The 22,095-nt window shown below is 38.5% G+C and overlaps 2 protein-coding genes and 1 pseudogene across 4 annotated transcripts in view; 2 read left to right on the top strand and 1 right to left on the bottom strand.

The window, feature by feature from the left end:
- The window catches only part of UBAP2 (ubiquitin associated protein 2), a 122,312-nt gene that overhangs the window by 31,209 nt on the left and 69,008 nt on the right, over window positions 1-22,095 (bottom strand). For all 3 annotated transcript variants that reach the window (XM_027616639.2, XM_027616638.2, XM_027616640.2), the window contains 3 exons: window positions 16,448-16,502; window positions 14,843-14,946; window positions 4,259-4,311 (listed from right to left, as the gene is read on the bottom strand). In XM_027616639.2, coding sequence (XP_027472440.1) covers window positions 4,259-4,311; window positions 14,843-14,946; window positions 16,448-16,502 — 212 coding nt within the window. The remainder of the gene's footprint in view (window positions 1-4,258; window positions 4,312-14,842; window positions 14,947-16,447; window positions 16,503-22,095) is intronic.
- On the top strand, window positions 597-905 carry LOC113934973 (annotated as a pseudogene).
- On the top strand, window positions 20,014-20,352 carry LOC113934975 (small nuclear ribonucleoprotein G-like). Its single transcript, XM_035723772.1, has one exon. The coding sequence runs from the start codon at window positions 20,014-20,016 to the stop codon at window positions 20,236-20,238; it is 225 nt and encodes a 74-aa protein (XP_035579665.1). The 3' UTR covers window positions 20,239-20,352.

The following is a 22,095-nucleotide window of genomic DNA, read 5'->3' as shown; positions in this document are numbered from 1 at the left end:
CGCAGAAAATTCTTTTCAAAAAGACTGCTATAATACTTATCAACTCTAACAGTCTCAGAACTCTGAAACACTGTATAAAAATCAGGTTGACTCACATATTAATATTCTGGCAGGGACAGAGCAGACAGTACGTGCTCATTTTCTATAAAAACAAATAAAAAGTGCTGAATAGATTGCTGTTTCAACAAGAAGGGCTTTCACTGCACCCTGTTCCAAGGTAGTATCTTATAGAGCTCCCAAGGAATCCATTTTTGCCTTAACTCTATTTAATATGTAAGATTCTATAAGACAAAGAGAAAAGCAATAAAGCAGTAACTGAAAAGCAATGGTAGAGTAGATCCAAAGCCACAAAAATATTAATCAGTTCAAAGCAAATGAGAACCACATTAATTACTGACATCCTATTTAACCCGGGCAGGATAAAGAAAATTAAATGGTTTCCTCCTTCTCTACTGTCTAAAAAAAGGAGAGGGGCAATTGCTGGCTCAGTCAGTAAAGCATGTGACTCTTGATCTCAGGGTCGTGAGTTCAAGCCTCAAGAGTGTAGAAGCTCCTTAAAAAATAGAATCCTGGGGAAAGGGCAGAGGGTCTGAAACATGGCGGACGACGTGGACCAGCAGCAATCTACCAACACCATAGAAGAGCCCCTGGATCTCATCAGGTTCAGCCTGGATGAGTGAATTTATGTGAAAATGAGAAATGACAGAGAGCTTCGAGGCAGATTACATGCTTATGATCAGCATTTAAATATGATATTGGGAGATGTGGAAGAAACTGTGACTACTATAGAAATTGATGAGGAAACACATGAAGAGATATATAAATCAACAAAACGGAATATTCCAATGCTTTTTGTCCAGGGAGATGGTGTTGTACTAGTTGCCCTTCCATTAAGCGTTGGTTGAAACAAAGAATTTATCATGTATGGAATATAGAAGCTTTTGTAAGATTGCCTCTTTAAATGTAGAAGACATTCAAAAGAGAAACCTGCGTAAATTTTGATATTAAGAAATGACCAAGGATTCTTCCACTCCTGAAATGAGTTGATTTGCGGATAACTAAAAAATTCTTAAGCTAAAGGGCATTTTAATTTTTTTCCAACCCTTTCAATAAATGTGATCACCAAGATGCAGAATTCTTTTTTTCAGGAATTGATTTGTTCTGTTTTCTCAGACAATTTCTGATTTTTTTCCTTTAAATTTGTTTCCTTTTTTGATTAAAAAAATAAAAATAAAATCTTAAAAAAATTATGTAAAAAGTAAGCATTCTCAGATTTCAAATGACACACGCCATATTTTAAAATTTGTGAAAAGAAAAATAACAGAAGAAAATACATAAAAATTATTTAAAGTGGCTGCCCTTAGGGGCAGCCTGGCTAGCTCAGTCAGTACAGCATGCAACTCTTTGATCTCGTGGTTGTAGGTTCGAGCCCTATGCTGAATGCAGAAATTAATTATGGAGAAATTAAAGGGGAAAAAAGGAGTGGGGAGGGAACGGTTAGTAGTTATTGCTGTTTTTGTTGACTTTTTTAAGATTTACTTATTTATTTGAGAGACAAAGTATGGGAGTCAGGGGGTGGGGGGTGAGAATCTCAAGCAGACACCCTGCTGAACGTGGAGTCTGATGTGGGGCTCGATCTCACCACCCTGAGATCATGAACTGAGCCAAAACTAAGAGTCAGACACAATCAACTGAACCGCCCAGGTGCTCCAATAGTTACTGTTCTAAGCTCTACAAGGAATTTTCAATTTGCACCATGATTACTCATGGATCAATCACCATTATTTTATATAATTTCAGAAACGTTTTAAATTTTTTTGATAATTTCTGACAAAAAAACATCTAAATTTCCTATGCTAATTCTTTTCACTAATTACAAATTATACTATGATATAATATGGGTTCTCCAGAACATTAATCTCTATGGGTGTACATTTGAACTGCTTGTTAACAACATTCATTGAAAAATCTCATCTGACCCACAGAACCATTAACAGAAAGTTAGGCAGGACAACTGTTATGATATTCATTACACTGATAGAAAAGAGAAGGCTCAGTAAGGAAAGATGCATCACTCAAAGTCAACAGGTCAGCTCAGCTACAATTTGAATAAAGGCCTTTTTCATTTTTTTTTAAAGATTTTATTTTTATTTATTTGAGGGGGAGAGAAGGAAAGATAGAGAGCAAGCAAGAGCACAAGGGAGGGGGCGGGAGAAGCAGACTCCTCGCTGAGCAAGGAACCCGATGCAGAGGTCAATCCCAGGATGCTAGGATCATGACAGGAGTTGAAGGCAGCCGCTTAACCAACTGAGCACCCAGGCACCCCATGGTCTTTTGCATTCTGATCCCCTGCTGATTTTCTAACCTGCCTGCTGACCCACACAGGAGCGAAAGAGATCTAAAGCTTCTAGCACTGGGAATATTTTTTCCCCCAACAAACTCTTAGCAAAAATTCTAGTAACAAACATATTTAAAAGTTGGACAAGTGCCCACAGGCTGCTCACTCTGTCTTCATCACTGGTACCCATCCCTCCAATGATTCAAGTAACCACCCATCTAGTCCAGCATCTTCATATTACCAGTACCACAGAGCCTGATGACATCATACCCCAAAGATTTATGGTTAGTATATGGCAGAAGTGAATATATACCTTAAATCTCAATCAAATGAGCATCTCTATTGTCTTTCTTCCTCATACTCTACCCAGTTTGCTCACTAACAAACAAGATATAATACTGCTTCACAGGAGGACAGGGGTGGCATTACTGTAGTTCATTTCTTTAAAAATATACCAGTAGGGGCGCCTGGCTGGCTCAGTACTTTAAGCATCTGACTTCCGCTCAGGTCATGAACTCAGGGTCCTGGGAGTTTGCTTGTCCCTCTCCCTGTGCCCCTTTGTTTGTGCTCTCTCAAAAAAAATTAAAATCTTTAAAATACATATACTTACAAAATAATACATTAAAAATATACTTGTTAAAACAGAATGGTAAAGGAGGGCGGAAATCTCAAGAAAAAATTTTCAAAGTCTGGGTCACTTTATGTGATATTAAACGTCAATACTTGGGGCACCTGGCTGGCTGAATTGGTAGAGCATGTAACTCTTGGGTCTTGGGTTCACGAGTTTGAGGCCCATACTGGACATGGAGATTACTTAAAAATTAATAAATTTAAAACCCATCACTTAAATAAATAAAGGTCGATACTTATAACCCCTTTATTCTCTTCTGCACACTGTTCATGTACATACACATGTTCTGGCGCTTGAGAGTCAAAGAGAAAAATGGTACAAAATATGTTATAGGGCTACTTGTTCAGTTACATTTTCTTTTTTAAATATTTTTTTAATCAAAGAATGTCTTATGCTGAGCCCAGAGTTATGGATCAACACTACCAGAGCTAGTGTAGTACACTCAAAAATGTCTATGGAATAAAGGAATATAAAAAGAGCTAGTCTAGTTTTAAAAAGAAGGGGTTGGGCCTAGAACCAGAATCACTTGTTCAGGTTAATTTCAGGTGTGACCCAAACACTGACCGATTTTCACTAATAAAACTACTATAAAAAATAAACAGGTCAGGGGGCGCCTGGTTGGCTCAGTTGTTAAGCGCCTGCCTTCAGCTCATGTCATGATCTCAGGGTCCTGGGATCAAGCCCCGCATCGGGCTCCCTGTTCAGTGTGAAGCCTGCTTCTCCCTCTCCCACTCCCCCTGCTTGTGTTCCCTCTCTCGCTCTATCTCTCTCTGTCAAAGAAATAAATAAAATCTTTAATTAAACAAACAAACAGGTCAGGCAATAGCAGTACTTGGTTATCAGAACAAACAAGGGGCGCCTGGGTGGCTCAGTCAGTGAAGCATCTAACTTTGGCTCAGGTCATGATCCCGGAGTCCTGGGATCAGGGAGGCTGCCTCTCCCTCTCCCTCTGTCCCTCCCCCTGCTTCAGCACTCTCTCTCACTCTCCAATAAATAAAATCTTTAAAAACTTTTAAAAAGAACAAACAAAACAAAAGATAAGCTAAAAAAATGATTTCAGTCTTGTTTTACAATTGGTCATTTTTAAGCGGATGCTTTAAAACCAAGTTTCTTAAAAATCTCAAAACACCAACTTCCTTCTGAGAAGCACTTGCTAAAAAACATGATAATCATAGATGTCTGAAAAGGAGCCATGAACAACTACAAGATGTCTCCAGCTTTCTTCAAGGAATGCATGCCCCAATCAGAAACCAAAAGGAGACGGATCTAATCTGATGCTAAATACTTACATCTTCAGTCCAGTCGTCTGTTGTCCACTCTTCCACAGAATTCTTCCAGGTTCCTGTTGACAATAATCATAGCTTATATCACAAAGCCAAATACTATCTTACTGCAAATAATTCTCTGTTGTATCCTGCACAAGATGTGTCATGTATCTCATTAGTAATTTAGTTTACAATCCAAGAAATATGAAGCTCCTGATCTATTCTCAGTAAAATGTCATGTTCTCATATACCAACTTAGCTAGGTACTATCCACATAAACTCAAAGCAATTTCTCAAACTGATCTTGCATCAGTGTAGATCATATTCAAGCAATTCTGCCATAAGTACGAACATAGCACAAATACACACAATGAGATCTTTATGATATATAAAACTTAGAACAAAATTATGAAGTGGTCTGCCTTGGACCCTAATTTCATGTAGATTACAGAGTTTCTGAATTTATACAAGCATGCTTTTTATAAGATATTTATTCCATTCAATGGTTTTCTAACAGATCCCCAGCAAAGGTTTGTCCTGTTCACGTGAAGTATGATGCTATAACTCCTGATTACGTACAAAGGATCTGCTCAAACAATTGTTACAGAACAAACATCTATCAAATAATTAAGTGCTTTAAAAAGAAAACATTTGTGGTGGCATCTGGATGGCTCATTTGTCTAAACCTCTGTCTTCAGCTCAGGTCATGATCCCAGAGTCCTGGGATCAAGCCCCAAATCGGGCTCCATGCTCAGCAGAGAGTCTGCTTCCCCCTCTCCCTCTGTCCCTTCCCCTACTCCTTTCTCTCTCTCTCACTCTCAAATAAATTAATAAAATCTTTAAAAATTTTTTTAAAGATTAAAAAAAAAAAATTGTGCCCAGAAATGCTGACTTTAGTATTCAGAGATCCTGTAGAAGTACAGGACCATTATTTTAAACTATACATGCAAATACACACCCAGAGAAAATGGTTTTAAAAGAAAATATACCAAGATATCAACTATAATTACCCCCAGGAAGTAAGACTGTCAATGTTTTCATTCCTTCCAACAGGAAGAAATGAGCTGAGCATCTGACCTACAATGAGGTCTGTGTGTAGAGAGGACAAAAGGAAGAGAAGGGAACACTCTTGAGAAAAAAAAGCAGGTAACCAGATCTCATCTCCTTGGAATCAGGTCAATAACCTAATAACCAACTGCCTCATAAATAGATGTTATTACCTAGGAGTAGAGTCCTTCTCTATGGAATCTTTTGATTGGATGTCCCTAGTTTAGGCTGGTTATGGCAAACACAGAATTGATGCATTTATGCAGTATGGCTCCCTATAAAATAACACCTACGATATGCTACTACTTGGGAGATTTTTTTAAACCAGAGAAAACTCCCTGCTGTGAGAAACCTATACACATTACTGGTAGACTTCATCTATTATTGTGGATCATAGGGCATATATATTATAGGAAGGAAGAGGAGCAATACAGGCACTCATTGTTCTTCCCTGCCTCTCAACTGCATGTATCCTTGAAATGACTATAAAGATTCACCGAGAAAGATCTAAACTGACAATCTGATCCTTTGTACTGGTTCACTCATCATACCTTTTTTTTTTTTTTAATTTTATTTATTTGACAGAGAGATAGAGCACAAGTAGGTAGAGAGGCAGGCAGAGGGAGAGGGAGAAGCAGGCTCTCCACTGAGCAGGGAGCCTGATGTGGGACTCGATCCCAGGACCTCGGGATCATAACCTGAGCCAAAGGCAGCCGCTTAACCGACTGAGCCACCCAGGAGCCCCCTCATCATACCTTTTAGTGGTTTCCATAATTTTTCCATAAACATCATAAAACAAATATCCCAAAACATCTCTCTGAATTAAAATATTTTCTTAAAACTAGAAAAAAGTTATAGCCTAAGTGAAAAAACAAAACGTGCAATTAGTCCCAGTCGGCAATCAGTACTGAAAACTTGTTCTCTAAGACCTCTGCACAGGCTTCTTGGAGATCACCCTGTACACAAAGCTTATAAATGTAAGGCAAGCCATGTACATACTCTCCACTCTTATATTCCTTCTACAATGTGATTTTCTTCTAGGTACTAATAATACATAATCTCCAATCTTTGAATATATCTCCTTCGAAACTTCTGTAAGTAAATTTATAGTTTTAAAAGGACACAATTAGATTAATTTAAAGGATGGACAGTACACACTGTTCTTGGTGCCACCTCCATCTAACCTACCATATGCTCACGCTGTCAAATTCATCGTAAGAGACAGTATTCTAAAGATTAACAGATTTTGGGGTGCCTGGGTGGCTCAGTCATTAAGCGTCTGCCTTCAGCTCAGGTCATGATCCCAGGGTCCTGGGATTGAGCCCCACATCAGGCTCCCTGCTCAGCGGGAGGCCTGCTTCTCCCTCTCCCACTCCCACTGCTTGTGTTACCTCTCTGTGTCTCTCTCTGCCAAATAAATAAATAAAATCTTAAAAAAAAAAAAGATTAACAAAATTTATGAAAAGCTGAGGCTCAACCTAAGCAGTTTTAGGAACATTCTAAACAAGAAACAGAAAATAGGGACACCTAGCTATCTCAGTCTGTAGAGCATGGGACTCTTGATCTTGGGGTTGTAAGTTTAAGCCCCACACTGGATGTAGAGATTACTTAAAAATAAAATCTTAAAAAAAAAAAAAAGTGTAAGTGGAAAATAGCTAGAAAGATAAAAAGAAGGGATATTCCAAAGGAGAAAAATAACAATGAAGCATTAAAAAGCCTTCTATATAATATATTAAAAGTATCCTAAAGTTTACAACATACCTTTTTTTTCCAAAAATTTTTAAGTTGTGGTAAAATACTCATAAAATTTACTCTTGTGATCATTTTTAAATGTACTCTGTGGTATTAAGTTAAAGCACACTTTCATACACATGATGTAAAGAGACTGGACTAACACTTAAAGAGACAGGGGTATTTTGAAAATAATTAAAACACAAATTTAGACATGTAGAATACAGTCAGAATCTGAGTACATTTAGTAACTGGCAGAAGACCATGTATGTAGTCACAAGCAGAAGTGCAACATGGTAAAGTGGTTATGTCAGGCAACAGAGGGGATAGCCCCTTATCAGAAATCAGGGCCAACTGTTGCAGTAACCCACCCTAAACACATAGACTATAAAAATTATGAGACATTACATACAGATGCATATGGTTCGAGTCCTAATCCTATTGTAAAATATTAGAATTTTACAGTAAGACTTTGGTCTCCATTATAGACTTATAAACCTACATCTCAAACTATGGGAAAATGTCAGTAACAATTTATTTTCAGCTTATAACAAATTTGAGATGCATGCTTTACGTTCAACTTAACTTGATGTTAGCCCTCTATCAAAAGCATACATAAGGCAACAACACAGGAAAAAGGAAAACAATGAGTTAAAAACCTGTGCTGTCTTAAAGACCAATCTATAAAACACTTCTATAATCAAAAGTTGGTATTTAATCAAGTAGTTGTAAAAATACAGTTTTTATAATTATTCATCTGAGGTTTTCTTAGCTAGCCTTGATTAAAGTGGAAGATACTGTAAGCATTTTAGAAGATTTTTTCTTTTTAAAGTAAGCTCTGTGCCCAACATGCTGCTTGAACTCATGACCCCAAAATCAAGTCGCATGCTCTGCAGATTGAGCCAGCTAGGCTCCCCCATTTTAGTAGATTTGTAACTAAGGGAAATTTTTTAATTGAAACAACAATACCTTTGAGTCCATAAAAATTTTTGTTTGGCAGATCCTGAGCTACAATATGAACATTTGATGCCAGTTCTGCAGATCAATGTACAAGGGAAGGTCTTAACATATTAATGAACGTATTCATCAAGAGAGAAAAAGGTCAGCAACTTAAATAAAGTAAAGCATCAAAGCTATGTCTATGCTGTGCATCAGAGAAGAAATGTTCCTGCAGTCCATATTTGACAGCCCACTGTGACTTAACTATAAATCTTATTATTAGCCAGATGGCCTTTGAACATGCAACTGCATCAACTACCCTTGTTCACATTCCCATGTTCATCAAACTCCCTTCCCACTTGTCAAGAGCATTCTAATGTTTAACAAGTTATGTTTAGTATGTTTAAATTTAATAAATTAGCATTCTGACTACCCTTCAGTCTTTCTATTTTGGTTAATGGAGGTCTGCCTCTAAGGAATGGATTTATTATCCTGTCAAAAGTCAGGTTTCTGAGCCTATAATTATGGCTGAGGGCCATGCTTGGAACTCTGTGTTTTCAACAAGACAATGCCACTCTATGACCCCCCTAGAGAAATACCCAGGCTCTATCAACAGAATCCTTTAACTGCATTAAACACGTTTGCTTAATTTTTAGCAAGGAATCGGCTACTCTAAATGAGAATGAGCAGAAGGAGGGGGAAGAGATAGACACAAGACAGAACAGGAGGCAGAATGAGAAAAAAGAAAAGTAACAGTTAATCAACTAATTCAACATTGTTTCAACACCTGATTTCAAAATCAATAAAGGTTACGAATAAAGCTGCTTTAGGGGCACCTGGGTGGCTCAGTCATTAAGCGTCTGCCTTCGGCTCAGGTCATGATCTCAGGGTCCTGGGATTGAGCTCCTCATCAGGGAGCCTGCTTCTCCCTCTCCCACTCCCCCTGCTTGGGTTCCCTCTCTCGCTGTGTCTGTCGAATGAATAAATAAACATCTTTAAAATAAATAAATAAAGCTGCTTTACATTCTGTGCAGGTTTTTGTGTGACTATATTTTCATTCCTCTTCAATAAAAAACAAGGGTTGGGGCGCCTGGGTGGCTCAGTCGTTAAGCGTCTGCCTTCGGCTTAGGTCATGATCCCAGGATCCTGGGATCAAGCCCCCATCGGGCTCCCTGCTCCATGGGAAGCCTGCTTCTTCCTCTCCCACTCCCCCTGCTTCTGTTCCTGCTCTGTCAAATAAAAAAAATCTTTAAAAACAAAAACAAGGGTTGGGATTGTAAGACTATATCGTGAATGTATGCTTTCACACCAGGAGTTCCGGTTATTCTGCCACCTTCATTAATACTTAGTACTGTCAGTTTCCTTCTACAGCCATTTTTGTTTTGATTTTGTTTTTTTTTTAAGTAACTTCTACACCCAACGTAAGTCTTGAACCTACAACCCCAAGATCAAGAGTCGCATGCTCTACTGACTGAGCCAGTCGACCCTCTAAAGCCATTTTTATGAATGAAAAGTGACAACCTATTATGGTTTTAATTTGTATTTCTCCTACAACCAATGATAATGAGCACATTTCCATCTTCCTCTTTGAAGTATATGTTCAAATTTTTTGCTCATTTTTTATTAACTTTTTATTTTGAAATAACTACAGATTGACTAGAAGTTATCCATCATCCTAATGATTACATGCCCCATAACTATAGTACAATAATCAAAAAAACTGGCATAGATACAAAGTGTGTGTATAGTTCTAGGTCATCTTTTTATTTTGGTAAAATACACTTAAAATTACTTGGTTTTTTTTTTTTGGCAAAAAACTTACCATGTTAACCCTTCGTAAGTGCAGAATGCATTACCATTAAATATATTCACAACGTTATACAAACCAACACCACTACCCATTTCCACAACTTTTTCATTTTTTGTTCATTTTTAATTGCTCATTTATTTTATTGGGTTGCTTGTTTTCTTATGAGTTGTAAGAATTCTTTATATATTCTATATGCAAATCCCTTTTCAAATGGGGGTTTGGGGTGCCTGGCTGGCTTAGTCGGTAGAGCATGTGGCTCTTGATCTCTGGGTTGCAGGTTCAAGCCCCATGTTGGGTGGAGAGATTAACATAAAAGGGGCGCCTGGGTGGTTCAGTTGTTAAGCGGCTGCCTTCGGCTCAGGTCATGATCCCAGAGTCCTGGGATCGAGCCCCTCATCGGGCTCCCGCTCAGCGGGAAGCCTGCTTCTCCCTCTCCCACTCCCCCTGCTTGTGTTCCCTCTCTTGCTGTGTTTCTCTCTGTCAAATAAATAAATAAAATCTTTAAAAATAATAAAATAAAAAATGGGAGTTTTATAAATATTTCCTCCTCAACTATGCCTTCTCCTTTCAACTTATTTTCTTCTCAAGAACGAAGTTTTTGGGCGCCTGGGTGGCTCAGTCATTTAAGCGTCTGCCTTTAGCTCAGGTCGTGATCCCAGGGTCCTGGGATCGAGCCCCACGTGGGGCTCCCTGCTCAGCGGAGAGCCTGCTTCTCCCTCTCCCACTGCCTGCCGCTCTATCTGTGCTCTGTCAAATAAAATCTTTAAAAAAAAAAAAAAACAAGTTTTTGTTTTATAACTTGTGCTTACTGTGTCCTATATAAGAAATCTTGCCTAACCCAAGGTGGCATAAGATTTGCCCCTGTATTTTCTTTAGAAGTTATCTTTTCAGGTTTCACATTTAGAACTATTACCTACTTGATTTTATTTTTTTTGTGTAGCACAGTATAATAAATACCATTGAAGTGCCTTGAAACTGTTGTCCTAAGTCAATTAATTAGCCATATATCTATGGGTTTATTGCTAGATTTGCTATTACATAACCGATCAGTCTCAATGCTTTTGCCAAATCCACAGATTATTGTAGCTTTAACTTTTTAAGGGGCACCTGGGTGGCTCAGTTGATTAGGCGTCCAACTCTTGGTTTCCGCTCAGGTCATGATCTCAGGGTCATGAGTTCACACCCCATGTTGGGCTCCATGCTGGATGAGGAGCCTACTTAAGATCCCCGCCCCCCCCCCAAAAAGATTCTCTCTCTCTCCCTCTGCTCCTCTCCCCTCCACCCCCAAAGAAAGAAACAAACTTATGAAATCAAGGCGTATGATCTAAACGTTGTTATTCTTTTTCAAAATTCTTTGGGCTATGCCAGTTCCTGTATTTGCCTATAAAAATTTATTTATTTTTAACATTTTATTTGACAGAGAGAGACAAAGTGAGAGAAAGAACACAAGCAAGAGGAGAGGGAGAAGCAGGCTTCCCGCCAAGCAGGGAGCCCAATGTGGGGCTGGATCCCAGGACCCTGGGACCATGACCTGACCTGAAGGCAGATGCTTAACTGACTGAGCCACCCAGCTGCCCCTAAATAAAATGTTTTTTTAAAAAAATAAATTTTGGGGGCACCTGGGTGTTTCAGTTGTTAAGCGTCTGCCTTCAGCTCAGGTCATAGTCCCAGGGTTGGGCTCCCTGCTCGGTGGGAAGCCTGTTTCTCCCTCTCCTGCTCCCCCTGCTTGTGTTCCTTCTCTCGCTCTCTCTCTCTCTGTGTCAAATAAATAAATAAAATCCTAAAAAAAAACAGAAACATTTTATTTATTTGCGAGAGAGAGAAAGCGCGCATGCGTGCATAAGCGGGGGTGGGGGGGGCACCAGACAGGGGGACAAGTAGACTCCACACTGAGCAAGGAGTGCAATGTGGGACTCCATCCCAGGACCCTGGGATCATGCCCTGACCTGAAGGCAGATGCTTGACTGACTGAGCCACCCAGGCATCTCTTCTATAAAGACTTTAAAATCAAGTTAATTTACACAACAATAATCTGCTAGGTTTCTTTTTTTTTTTAAGTATTTATTCGAGAGAGAAAAAGAGAGCATGCACAAGTGGGAGAGGGGCAGAGAGAAGCTGACTCCCCACTGTGCAGAGAGCCAGATGCCCGACTGAGCTTAAGGTACCCCTGCTAGGATTTTGATTCAACTTGTACTGCACCTAAACACCAATTTGAGAAAAAGTAACTTTTTAATAATATACTGAAAGATCCAGTTCATAAACACTGACTATCTTTCCCCTTTGTTGGGTCTTGATTATTTCTCATCAAGATGCATAATTTTCAACATACAAATATTGCACACATTTTAAGTATTTCATGTTTTTATAATACTGTAAATAATACTTTTTTTCCTTTTTAATTCTCATTTGCAATTGTTCATTGCTAGTAGAGAAACACAGTCTTGATTTTAGGGGTGGTCACAGAAGTATATGCATTTGTTCGACCTCACCTACTTGTACCCCTTAAAAAGGATAAATATTATTGCCTATAAAATTTATCTCAATAAACCTGACATTTTAAAAAACTAGCAAGATAAATTTTCACAAAGTGGAGTACCATGAATTAGTATGTCCAAAGAGTCAGTAAAAACTAAGTTTCACAACAATGAGAGTTGAAATATATAAAAATATATAAAAATGGTATATCTTTCCATTTATTGAAACTTTTGATTACATATTTTAAATATAAGATTTAACATTTTCATAGGTAGAAGTCTTATCATCTTGCTCAACATTACACTTCTTCCTAAGCATTTTATGTTTTTGAGGCTCCTAATTTTTTTCCATTTTCTCTTTGTTGATGGTTTATAGAATATATCTTCTATTGAACTTCTACCTAGCACCTTTTAAAACTCCCTTATTAACTTTAATATTTTATCTAGATTTTTATATCACTGCCAGGAATGAAAGGTTCTTCCTGTCTTTCTAAACCTTCTGACTTTTTTCATTCTTTACTGTAATGATTACAACCTCTAGTGTATTGTCATATAGAAATAGTAAGAGTAAACTCCTTTATCTTGTTCCAGAGAAAAAATATACAACACATCACCATTAACCGTAACACTTGCTTTAAGTTTTGTTGATATCCCCTACCTGATTAAGGAAATTTCCTTGTATTCCAGATTTGCCAATTTTTTAAAAAGTCAGAAATGGATGTTGGGTTTTGTCTGAAATGCTAAGAATTTTCAGCTTTACTCAACGTATGAATAATACTTATGTTACTGAGATATAATTTGTACAGCATAAAATCCACTCTTTTAAAGCACACAACTGAGCAGTGTTTAGTATATTCACAAGTTGTACAACAATCATGACTATCTATTCGAGAATATTTTCGTCACTCCCAAGAAGAAATCTTGAACCGATTAGTAGTCACTCCCCATTTTTCCCAAACATTCCCAACCGTATGCAACCAATAGTCTACTTCTATGTATCTGCCTGATCTGGATATTTCATACAAATGAAATCACACAATATTAAGTATGTGGTCCTTTATGACTAGCTTCTTTCACTCAGCATGTTTTTAAGATTCATCCAGTTACAGCACGCATTAGCACTTCCTTTTTATAGAATGAATATTCCACTGTATGGATCATATACCACATTTTACTCAACCATTCACCCACTGAGGGACATCTGATTTGTTTCCATGTTTTGGCTAATATGAATTATGCTTCTATGAACACTTGTACACAAGGTTTTACATAAAGCTAGGTCCTCCATTCCCTTGAGTATGTATCTGGGAGGTGACTGGTTTTTTAATGTTAAAGAAACTTGACTACCAAGAATACATTTAGGGGTGCCTGGGTGGCTCAGACGGTTAAGCGTCTGCCTTCGGCTCAGGTCATGATCCCAGTGAGCCCCACGTCTGGCTCCTGGCTCAGCGGGGAGCCTGCTTCTCCCTCTCCCTCTGCCTCTCCCCTGTTCATGCTCTCTCTCTCTCTCTGGATCTATCTGTCTCAAATGAATAAATAAAATCTTTAAAAAAAAGAATGCATTTAAAATGGCCATGATGTATTATCCTTTTTTATCTTACTGAATGGTTTTCCAATATCTTGGCTTAAGACTTTTACATCTGTGTTGAAGAGACTAACCTGTAATTTCAAATGTTAGCACAAAATTTATTGACATGAAGTATCTTACAATCTTCTAATATCTGATATTATAATTGTAATTATAATTATATTAAAATATAAATTATATAGAATACATATTACAATTATAATTAATATCAATATCCTTTTTTTCATTCCTATAACCAATTATGTATGCTCTTCTTCACTTCATCAGTCTCCGAGTAACCTTACCAATTTTACTAGTCTTTTCAAATTACCATTTTTATAACTTTTGTTGATCCTCTCTATATTATCTTTGATTTCTAGTTCATTGATTATGTTTCTGTGGTGCTGACACAGTTCTGTTTTTTGACCAGGATAGATATTATATGGATGTTTCCTTTTAGATTATTTATTGAACTATAATTTTATATTTGTGGTTAGAATTCATGAATTGTCAAAACAGGTTTTTATAAATATAAATGCAATAGTTAATATCTATATTATCATGAAAAAAATTCTAGGAGCTCTATTAAATAAACACACCAATTAACAAGTATTTATCCATGAATTTCCAAAACAAAACTATCCAAAAACATCAGGATCCAGAAAAAATCTGCAGAAGCACTTGGTGCCCAAACCTACCTATCACCCACCACTTTATCTGGCCAAATTTATGTCCACCATCAGGAACGGTACTTCCCAGTAACAAGTCTTCCCCTGAGAAATGATATATATACACTGATATTTGAGTGTGATTTTGTACTGATTTACACAGATTAATTAAAGGCTCTCCCTCAAAGTGAGGAAGAAAAAAATCAAATACCTGATGGTCAATGAGATTTTTAAGTGAGACTTTGGAGGGAAGAACCAACTAATAGTCTCAGAGGTAGGACAGCGGCCTGTTTTTCATTCTTCTCCATGCGCACACCTTTGTATGTTAAAGACTCAAACATTTAAAACACATCTTTGACAACAGACACTTACCAGTTCCCTCATCTGCACCATTCTGAGTAGCTTCCCAAACTACTGGCTTTGTAACACACCCATCTATAGGTGGAGAATCTGAATAGTCCGCAGGATTAAATGTCCTTAGGTTTGAAAAAAATAAAGAATTTAAGGCAAAGGCAACAATTACCAAAGTCACAAAATCAACCATACATCATCTTCCCCCCCACGCAAAAAAACCCTGTCCCTTCTAAAAGCCATTATAAGAAATTTCACCCTCCTTCTCCTATTTAATTATAGCTAATTCTTCTGGCCATCAGGATGCAGATCTTCTAAAAAGCAGTGATTTACTAGGGATCTTCCATACACTCCAGTATGATGCCCTTACTTCCCTAAATTGCTGCCCTCTGCATCCTAAAGCAGATGTACACAACTATAACTGTATTAGGAAGAATAAGGGCTCTAATGGAAAGCCCTAAAAACTAAGGCCATACTTAAACACACAGTCTTTCTTCCCAAGTCAGAATCCAGATTCTTTTTGTATAGAAATGGTAGATCTAAAGACAATGTTTCATTTAGGTTTTTTTTTTCCATTAAAATTCTAAACACCCATGATTCAGAAGTCTAACCAAAGCCCAATCAACACTATCTCTAAAATTTTCAGAACAGAATTTTAAAATTTCTTTCAGCTTTATTGAGATTATCATTGACAAAGAAAAAAAATCATTAAAGAATATTTTTGAAAGTAAACTGCAAAATCTACTAAACAGTCTAAAGCTACTGAGCTGGGCACATACAGTATGTTTAAGTGTTCCAGCCAGTTTGCCCCCTATGTATTCATCCTTCCTCCATCCACAATGAGCTCATGCAAGAAACTGAAATGGCAAGAGGTATCACTGAAGTCAGCAAACACCTCCTTGACCCCGCCCCCCAGTGCTGCCCTGGAGCTAGGAAGGGACAAAAGGGTTTTGCTGGAACCAATTCCCTTCCTGACTGTCATCTACAGATGGCTTCTACAAGAAGCTTAAAACTTTGCCTATTCCTAAAATTCCAGGGGAAGTTAATGTATTAGAAGCAGCAAAAGGTGAAAGAATAATCAGAAATTATGGAATAAACAACAGATTATATTACCTATGGGGGGAAAAAACTATCACTTTTACATACATAAACATTGCATTTACTCATCATTCAAAGAAAATTGCTGTTATTTATCAACTTAACTCTTAGGCAGTGGTTTTCAACTAGGGGTGATTGTGCACCTCCCTCCCAAGGAACATGTCTGGCAGTATCTGAAGACTTTTTTGATTATTACAACTTGAGAAGGGGTGCTACTGACATCTAGTAGGGAGAAGCCAGGGATGTTGCCAAACATCCTACAATGTAAAGGATACCCGACCACCTCAACAAACTATTATTAAATCTAAAATGTCAACAGAGCCAAGGATATAAATTCTACTCTAAAGCCCACTGCAATACAATTTTATTTGTACTATTTCATTTTTTCCACTATTTCCTCTTTTTAATATAGAATTAACATGAGACTCACCAGGATAAATAAATTGGGTACAGGACAAAGGAAGAAAAACATTGGCAGTAATAACTAGAGAGGGTAGTAACTATAAAAATAGGATGGCTCAGACTTACCCCATGCCTTGTGTTGAGAATCTTCCTGCCCCTCTACCTCTTCCACGTCCAAATCCTTGAAAAGAAAACAGTACTGTTAAATAGTATTTATATGCTCCACAATTATAATTCTACCAACTTCATTCTCTTATGCACCCACCTACACACCACTGTCATTGTTCCTAACAACACCAACATTCCCATCCAGCGCACCCAATCTGCCAGTCCCTACTCACACAACTATACAGGCAGTTACTGGTATTAAAGGACAGAAAGGATTTAATTCTGCTTATATACTACTTGTGATATGCAGCTGACATTACTAACTATTCTGGGGCTGCCTGGGTAGCCCAGTCGGTTAAGTATCTGACTCCTGGTTTCGGCTCAGGTCATAATCTCAGGGCTCTGGGATCAAGCCCCACATCAGGCTCCGCGCTTAGCACAGAGTCAGGTTATCTCCCTCCCCCTGCTCCTCACCCCGCAAGTCCCCTCCCCAGCTCGCCTATGCGCATGCACACTCTCCCTCAACCACATAAAATCTTTAAAAAAAAGAGAGAGAGAGAGAGATCATTTTATTCAGTGACTCTCCAGGTTTCCTTAACATCCCAAACTGTGAAATAAAGACCTAAATGCAAGAGCTGTAACTATACAACTCTTACAGAAAATACAGAGCAATAGCTTCATGACACTGAATTAGTAAAGATTTTTTTAAGAACTTTTTTTTAAATCTTTTATAAAAAAAATTCTTATTTATTTGACAGAGAGAGAGAGAGAGACAGTGAGAGAGGGAACACAAGAAAGCAGGGGGAGTGGGAGAGGGAGAAGCAGGCTCCCCGTCAAGCAGGGAGCCCGATGCGGGGCTCGATCCCAGGACCCTGGGACCATGACCTGAGCTGAGGACAGACGCTTAATGACTGAGCCACCCAGGCACCCCAGTAATGATTTTTTTTTTTTTTAAATAAGACACCAAAGACACGGGCAAAAGAGACATTAGATTTGTGCATCAAAGACACAAAAGGGCACCTGGGTGGCTCAGTCAGTTAAGTGTCTGCCTTCAGCTCACGTCATGATTTCAGGGTCCATCAGGCTCCCTGCTCAGTGGGGACTCTGCCTCTCCTTCTGCCCCTACCCACCCCCACTTGTGCTCCCTCTCTCTCTCGAAAAATAAATAAAATCTTTGGAGGGAAAAAAATACTAGCTCACTCAGTAGAGCATACAACTCTTGATCTCAGGGTTGTAAGCTTGAGTCCCACGTTGGGTGTAGAGATTACTTAAAAATAAAATCTTAAAAAAAAAAAAGAGGGGTGCCTGGGTGGCTCAGTCATTAAAAGTCTGCCTTCGGCTCAGGTCGTGATCCCGGGGTCCTGGGATCGAGCCCCGCATCAAGCTCCCTGCTCAGCAGGAAGTCTGCTTCTCCCTCTCCCACTCCCCCTGCTTGTGTTCCCTCTCTCGCTGCGTTTCTGTCAAATAAATAAAATCTTTAAAGAGAAATAAGAAATTAAAAAATAAAGATATGAGGTACGTGGGTGGCTCACTCATATGAACTATATGGTATATGAATTATATTTCAAGAAGTTATTTTTGCTCTAAAGTTACCAATGAAGAAAGCAAGAGAAACAACACAACTGCCCTTGATAGGTGGACTCAAAAATACCCCTTGTAAGAAAAGAAAATTCATTTCAAAATCATACAAGTGACAAATGGCACTTACAGTGGTTAAATATTAAAAAAACAGTGGCAGGATTTTAAAGGGGGATTCTGCTCAGAAATTATTAAACAAACTTGGAATACTTGAGCTGGAAAGCAAGATGTTCATTAGAAAGAGAAAAAGGAATATATACAAGAAGCACGTAGCCTAGGGCAAAAATTGAAGAAATCTTGCAAGTACCCTAGAAAAAGTATCAACTACATATATATGTATGTCTCCAAAGATCAAAAGCTGCTGACGTAAATACTGATCACAAACATGCCAAATATCGTAGGTAGATTTTAAAAAGTCAAATCAATTATTCCCATAAATTTTTGCAAGATAACGAAACTGTTCTTCCCTATTTACCTGCCTAGTAATGCTACCAGTAACATTGTTTTCTGTGTATATACAATTTTCCTACATTATTATCTGGTACAAATAGCTATTTCTATCTAATAGCTCATAATAAAGACTTGGGGTCTTTTAATTTTAAAAACAAAAACACAAGACTAAGTGGCTTCAAAAAATAAAGAAAATTTAAAAATAAATAAAATTTAAAAAAAAACACAAGACTAAAGAATATTATCATAAAGAATAAACCAATATTATGATACATGCTATCTTTTCCCCTAGAGATCTCTCTAGGAACTCTGCACCACATCTTTGTTGCATGACTGCTCAAGTTTTCAGTTGTTTAATATTTATGTTTTCTATACTGAGAGGCTGAATAGAAAAGTTGCTCATTTCCCTTGAAAAAGCCGTAACACAGAAAACAGGCAATTGTCTCTAGTGGAGGCAGACCCTAAATGCAGACATTCCCCACCCACCCAGGGCCCAACATGCGTGACCTAAATAGAAGCAAGTAGGGACAGTGATCCTAATCTAAGATGACGGAAAGCAATCCCTCTCCGTCATCCCCACAACACTGTATGGAGAGCTTTCCCACGGACAAATGTGCCAGAAACTGTTTGATCCTGAATTTATTACTGCACGCTCTGAGTCATGATATGAAACATCTTTAAGGTCCTGACTAGTACTAAGGCTTTTTGTATAGACAAAAGTTCCCAAATTTGCATGACTGGTTCATCATAAAAACAGTTGCCATGCTGACTATGAGCTGCCTCCATGACCAGAGAACTATTCAGCCTATACCAAGAGTAGGGCATCTCTGGGGCCCGCCGGGCTCAGAGACTTGGGAGTCAAGCAAGTTCTGCCTTTCTGTCCCTAGGTTAGAGTATATTCTCAGACAGGAATATGCCTTTCCAACCCTAAAGCAGCATAAACAAGTTAAATGACAATAGCAAAATCTCCCTGGGATTCAGCAAGGAATAAAGCTTAGAATCCACCCTCATATCCCATTTATTAGCTTGTCCTTAGCAAATAACTCTGATTCTGAATGTGTTAGAGGGGCACCTGGGTGGCTGAGTCATCGGAGCAACCAACTCTTGATTTCAGCTCACATCATCAGGGTCATGAGATTGAGCCCCAGATCAAGCGCTGTGCTCAGCAGGGAGTCTCCTTTAAATTCTCCCTCCCTATCCCTCCGCCTGCTCCCTGTCCCGTGCTCCCAGCACTCTGCTAAGCACAGAGCCTGACATGGTGCTCAATCCCACTACCCTGAGATCATGATCTGGGCCAAAATCAAGAGTCAGATGCTTAACTGACTGAGCCACCCAGGCACCTCAATAAATAAATCACTAAAAAAAAAAAAAAAAAAACCATAAATGTATTATGGTAAATGTTGCAAGAATTAATGGACTCTAAAACTAGTAAATAAAAGTCTGATTTTTTTTTTAAAGGATATTTAGGGAGACGCAAAATGCCAGGCCTACAGGGGAGCGTGTGGGACGCCACGAATTCCGTTTGGAAGCATCTTGGAGCTCGCGGAGTAGACACCATGAGCAAAGCTCACCCTACCGAGTTGAAAAAATTTATGGACAAGAAATTGTCATTGAAATTAAATGGTGGCAGACATGTCCAAGGAATATTGCGGGGGTTCGACCCGTTCATGAATCTTGTGACAGATGAATGTGTGGAGATGGCAACTAGTGGGCAACAGAACAATACTGGAATAGTGGTAATACGAGGAAATAGTATCATCATGTTAGAAGCCTTGGAGTGACTATAAACAATGGGTGTGTTCATCAGAAGAAATCAACTGCTTCCACATGTCCCCTCCATAGTACCTGTTTTACTACAATATAAAAATCAGGTCGTGTGCATTTTCATATTGAACTTTTTTGTTAAATAAACTTTAATAGTAAAAAATAGTTTTTTAAAAAAGTTTTTAATAATAAAAAACTTTTAATAGTAAAAAAAAAAGAAAAAGGATATTTAGGAAATACTTCTCTGAGCTGGTTGCCCAACCCCTGTGGCGCTTCACCCCCCTCTGCCACTAACTGAAGGTGTTAGTACACTGAAAAGCCATACCCTGGATGCCATGCATCCTGCTTGGCAGGGACTGATTGGGTTCCATCTCCTTCCACCCAGAACCAGGAGGAGACTGACCCCCTTTTGGACTGAGTAAGCTTCCCCTTTTTTTTATTTATTTAAAATCAATTAATTAACATGTAGTGTATTATGTATTTCAGAGATAGAGGTCAGTGATTCATCAGTTGCATATAACACCCAGTGCTCATGACATAACATGTGCTCCTTAATGCCCATCACCCAGTTACCCCATCCCTCCACCCACCTCCCCTCCAGAAACCTCAGTTTGTTTCCTATAGTTGTCTCTCATGCTTTGTAGCCTTCTCTGATTTGATATTTTGTTTCCCTCCTTTCCTCTGTGGTGATAATTTTAGAAATTCCCAAATAGGGGGTGCCTGGGTAGCTCAGTTCCTTAAGCTTCTGCCTTTGGCTTAGGTTATGATCTCAGGGTCCTGGGAATGAGCCCCACATGCGCTCACTGCTCAGCGGGGAGTCTGCTTCTCCCTCTCCCTCTGCTCCTCCCCCACCCTTTGCTTGTGCTCTCTCTCAAATAAATAAATCTTAAAAAAAAAAAAAAAAAATCACAAGTGGAAGATAATTTCTCCTAAGCCCCACTTCAGGCAGAGCTCTTCCAGATGGCTGAAGGAAAAACCCAATTCAAATTAGCTAATGCAAAATAGGCGATATTAGTTTTATATAATTGGGGTAGTTTGAGGTTTAGCATTACTGAATCCAGGGGCCCTTAACACACACAAAAAAGGGTATTTACATAGTCTCAGAATACTTCCCTGGAAAAGTATTTATTAATTACAAAGTGCAGGGTAGTAACTTCACAGAGGAGAAACTTGGCAGAAACTACTGTTCTTAAATAAGTAATCAAAACTAACATCACTAGTAATGGGATAAACCTGTATCATGTGCCCTTTAATGTGATGCACGGAGGTCAGTGATCCTCACTTTGTGGTATTCCTGTCAAAAGTAAGTAATAAGTTAACTATACTGGCATTAAAATAAAAGTTGAAAACACCAGATAACATTAATCTATTCATGAGAAAGCTTCTCAGACTGATATTAAAGGATATTCTATAAGAGAGTCCATACGCTTCAAAAGCATTAAGGCCATTAAAGACCAAGATTATTCCAGACTGATGAACTATTTTATATTGAAGGACACTAAAGAGACATGAGAGCTAAATACAATGTGTGATACTGGACTGGATCCTAGACCAGAATACTTTTCTGCCATAAAGAACATTACAGGATAGGGCGCCTGGGTGGCTCAGTCGATAAGCGTCTGCCTTCGTCTCAGGTCATGATCCCAGGGTCCTGGGATCAAGTCCTGAATCGGGCTTCCTGCTCAGCGGGAAGCCTGCTTCTCCCTCTCCCACTTTCCCTGCTTGTGTTCCCTCTCTCACTGTGTTTCCCTCTGTCAAATAAACAAATAAAATCTTCAAAAAAAAAAAAAAGAACATTACAGGATAACTGGAAACTTTTCAGTAAGGCCTGTAAATTGCATCAATACTTATTTCCTGATTTTATCACTGTAAGA

This window comes from Zalophus californianus, chromosome 13, assembly GCF_009762305.2.
Source record: "Zalophus californianus isolate mZalCal1 chromosome 13, mZalCal1.pri.v2, whole genome shotgun sequence".
Taxonomy (NCBI): domain Eukaryota; kingdom Metazoa; phylum Chordata; class Mammalia; order Carnivora; family Otariidae; genus Zalophus; species Zalophus californianus.
The sequence above is the reverse complement of the archived record's forward strand: the minus strand, read 5'-3'. Positions and strand labels throughout refer to the sequence as shown.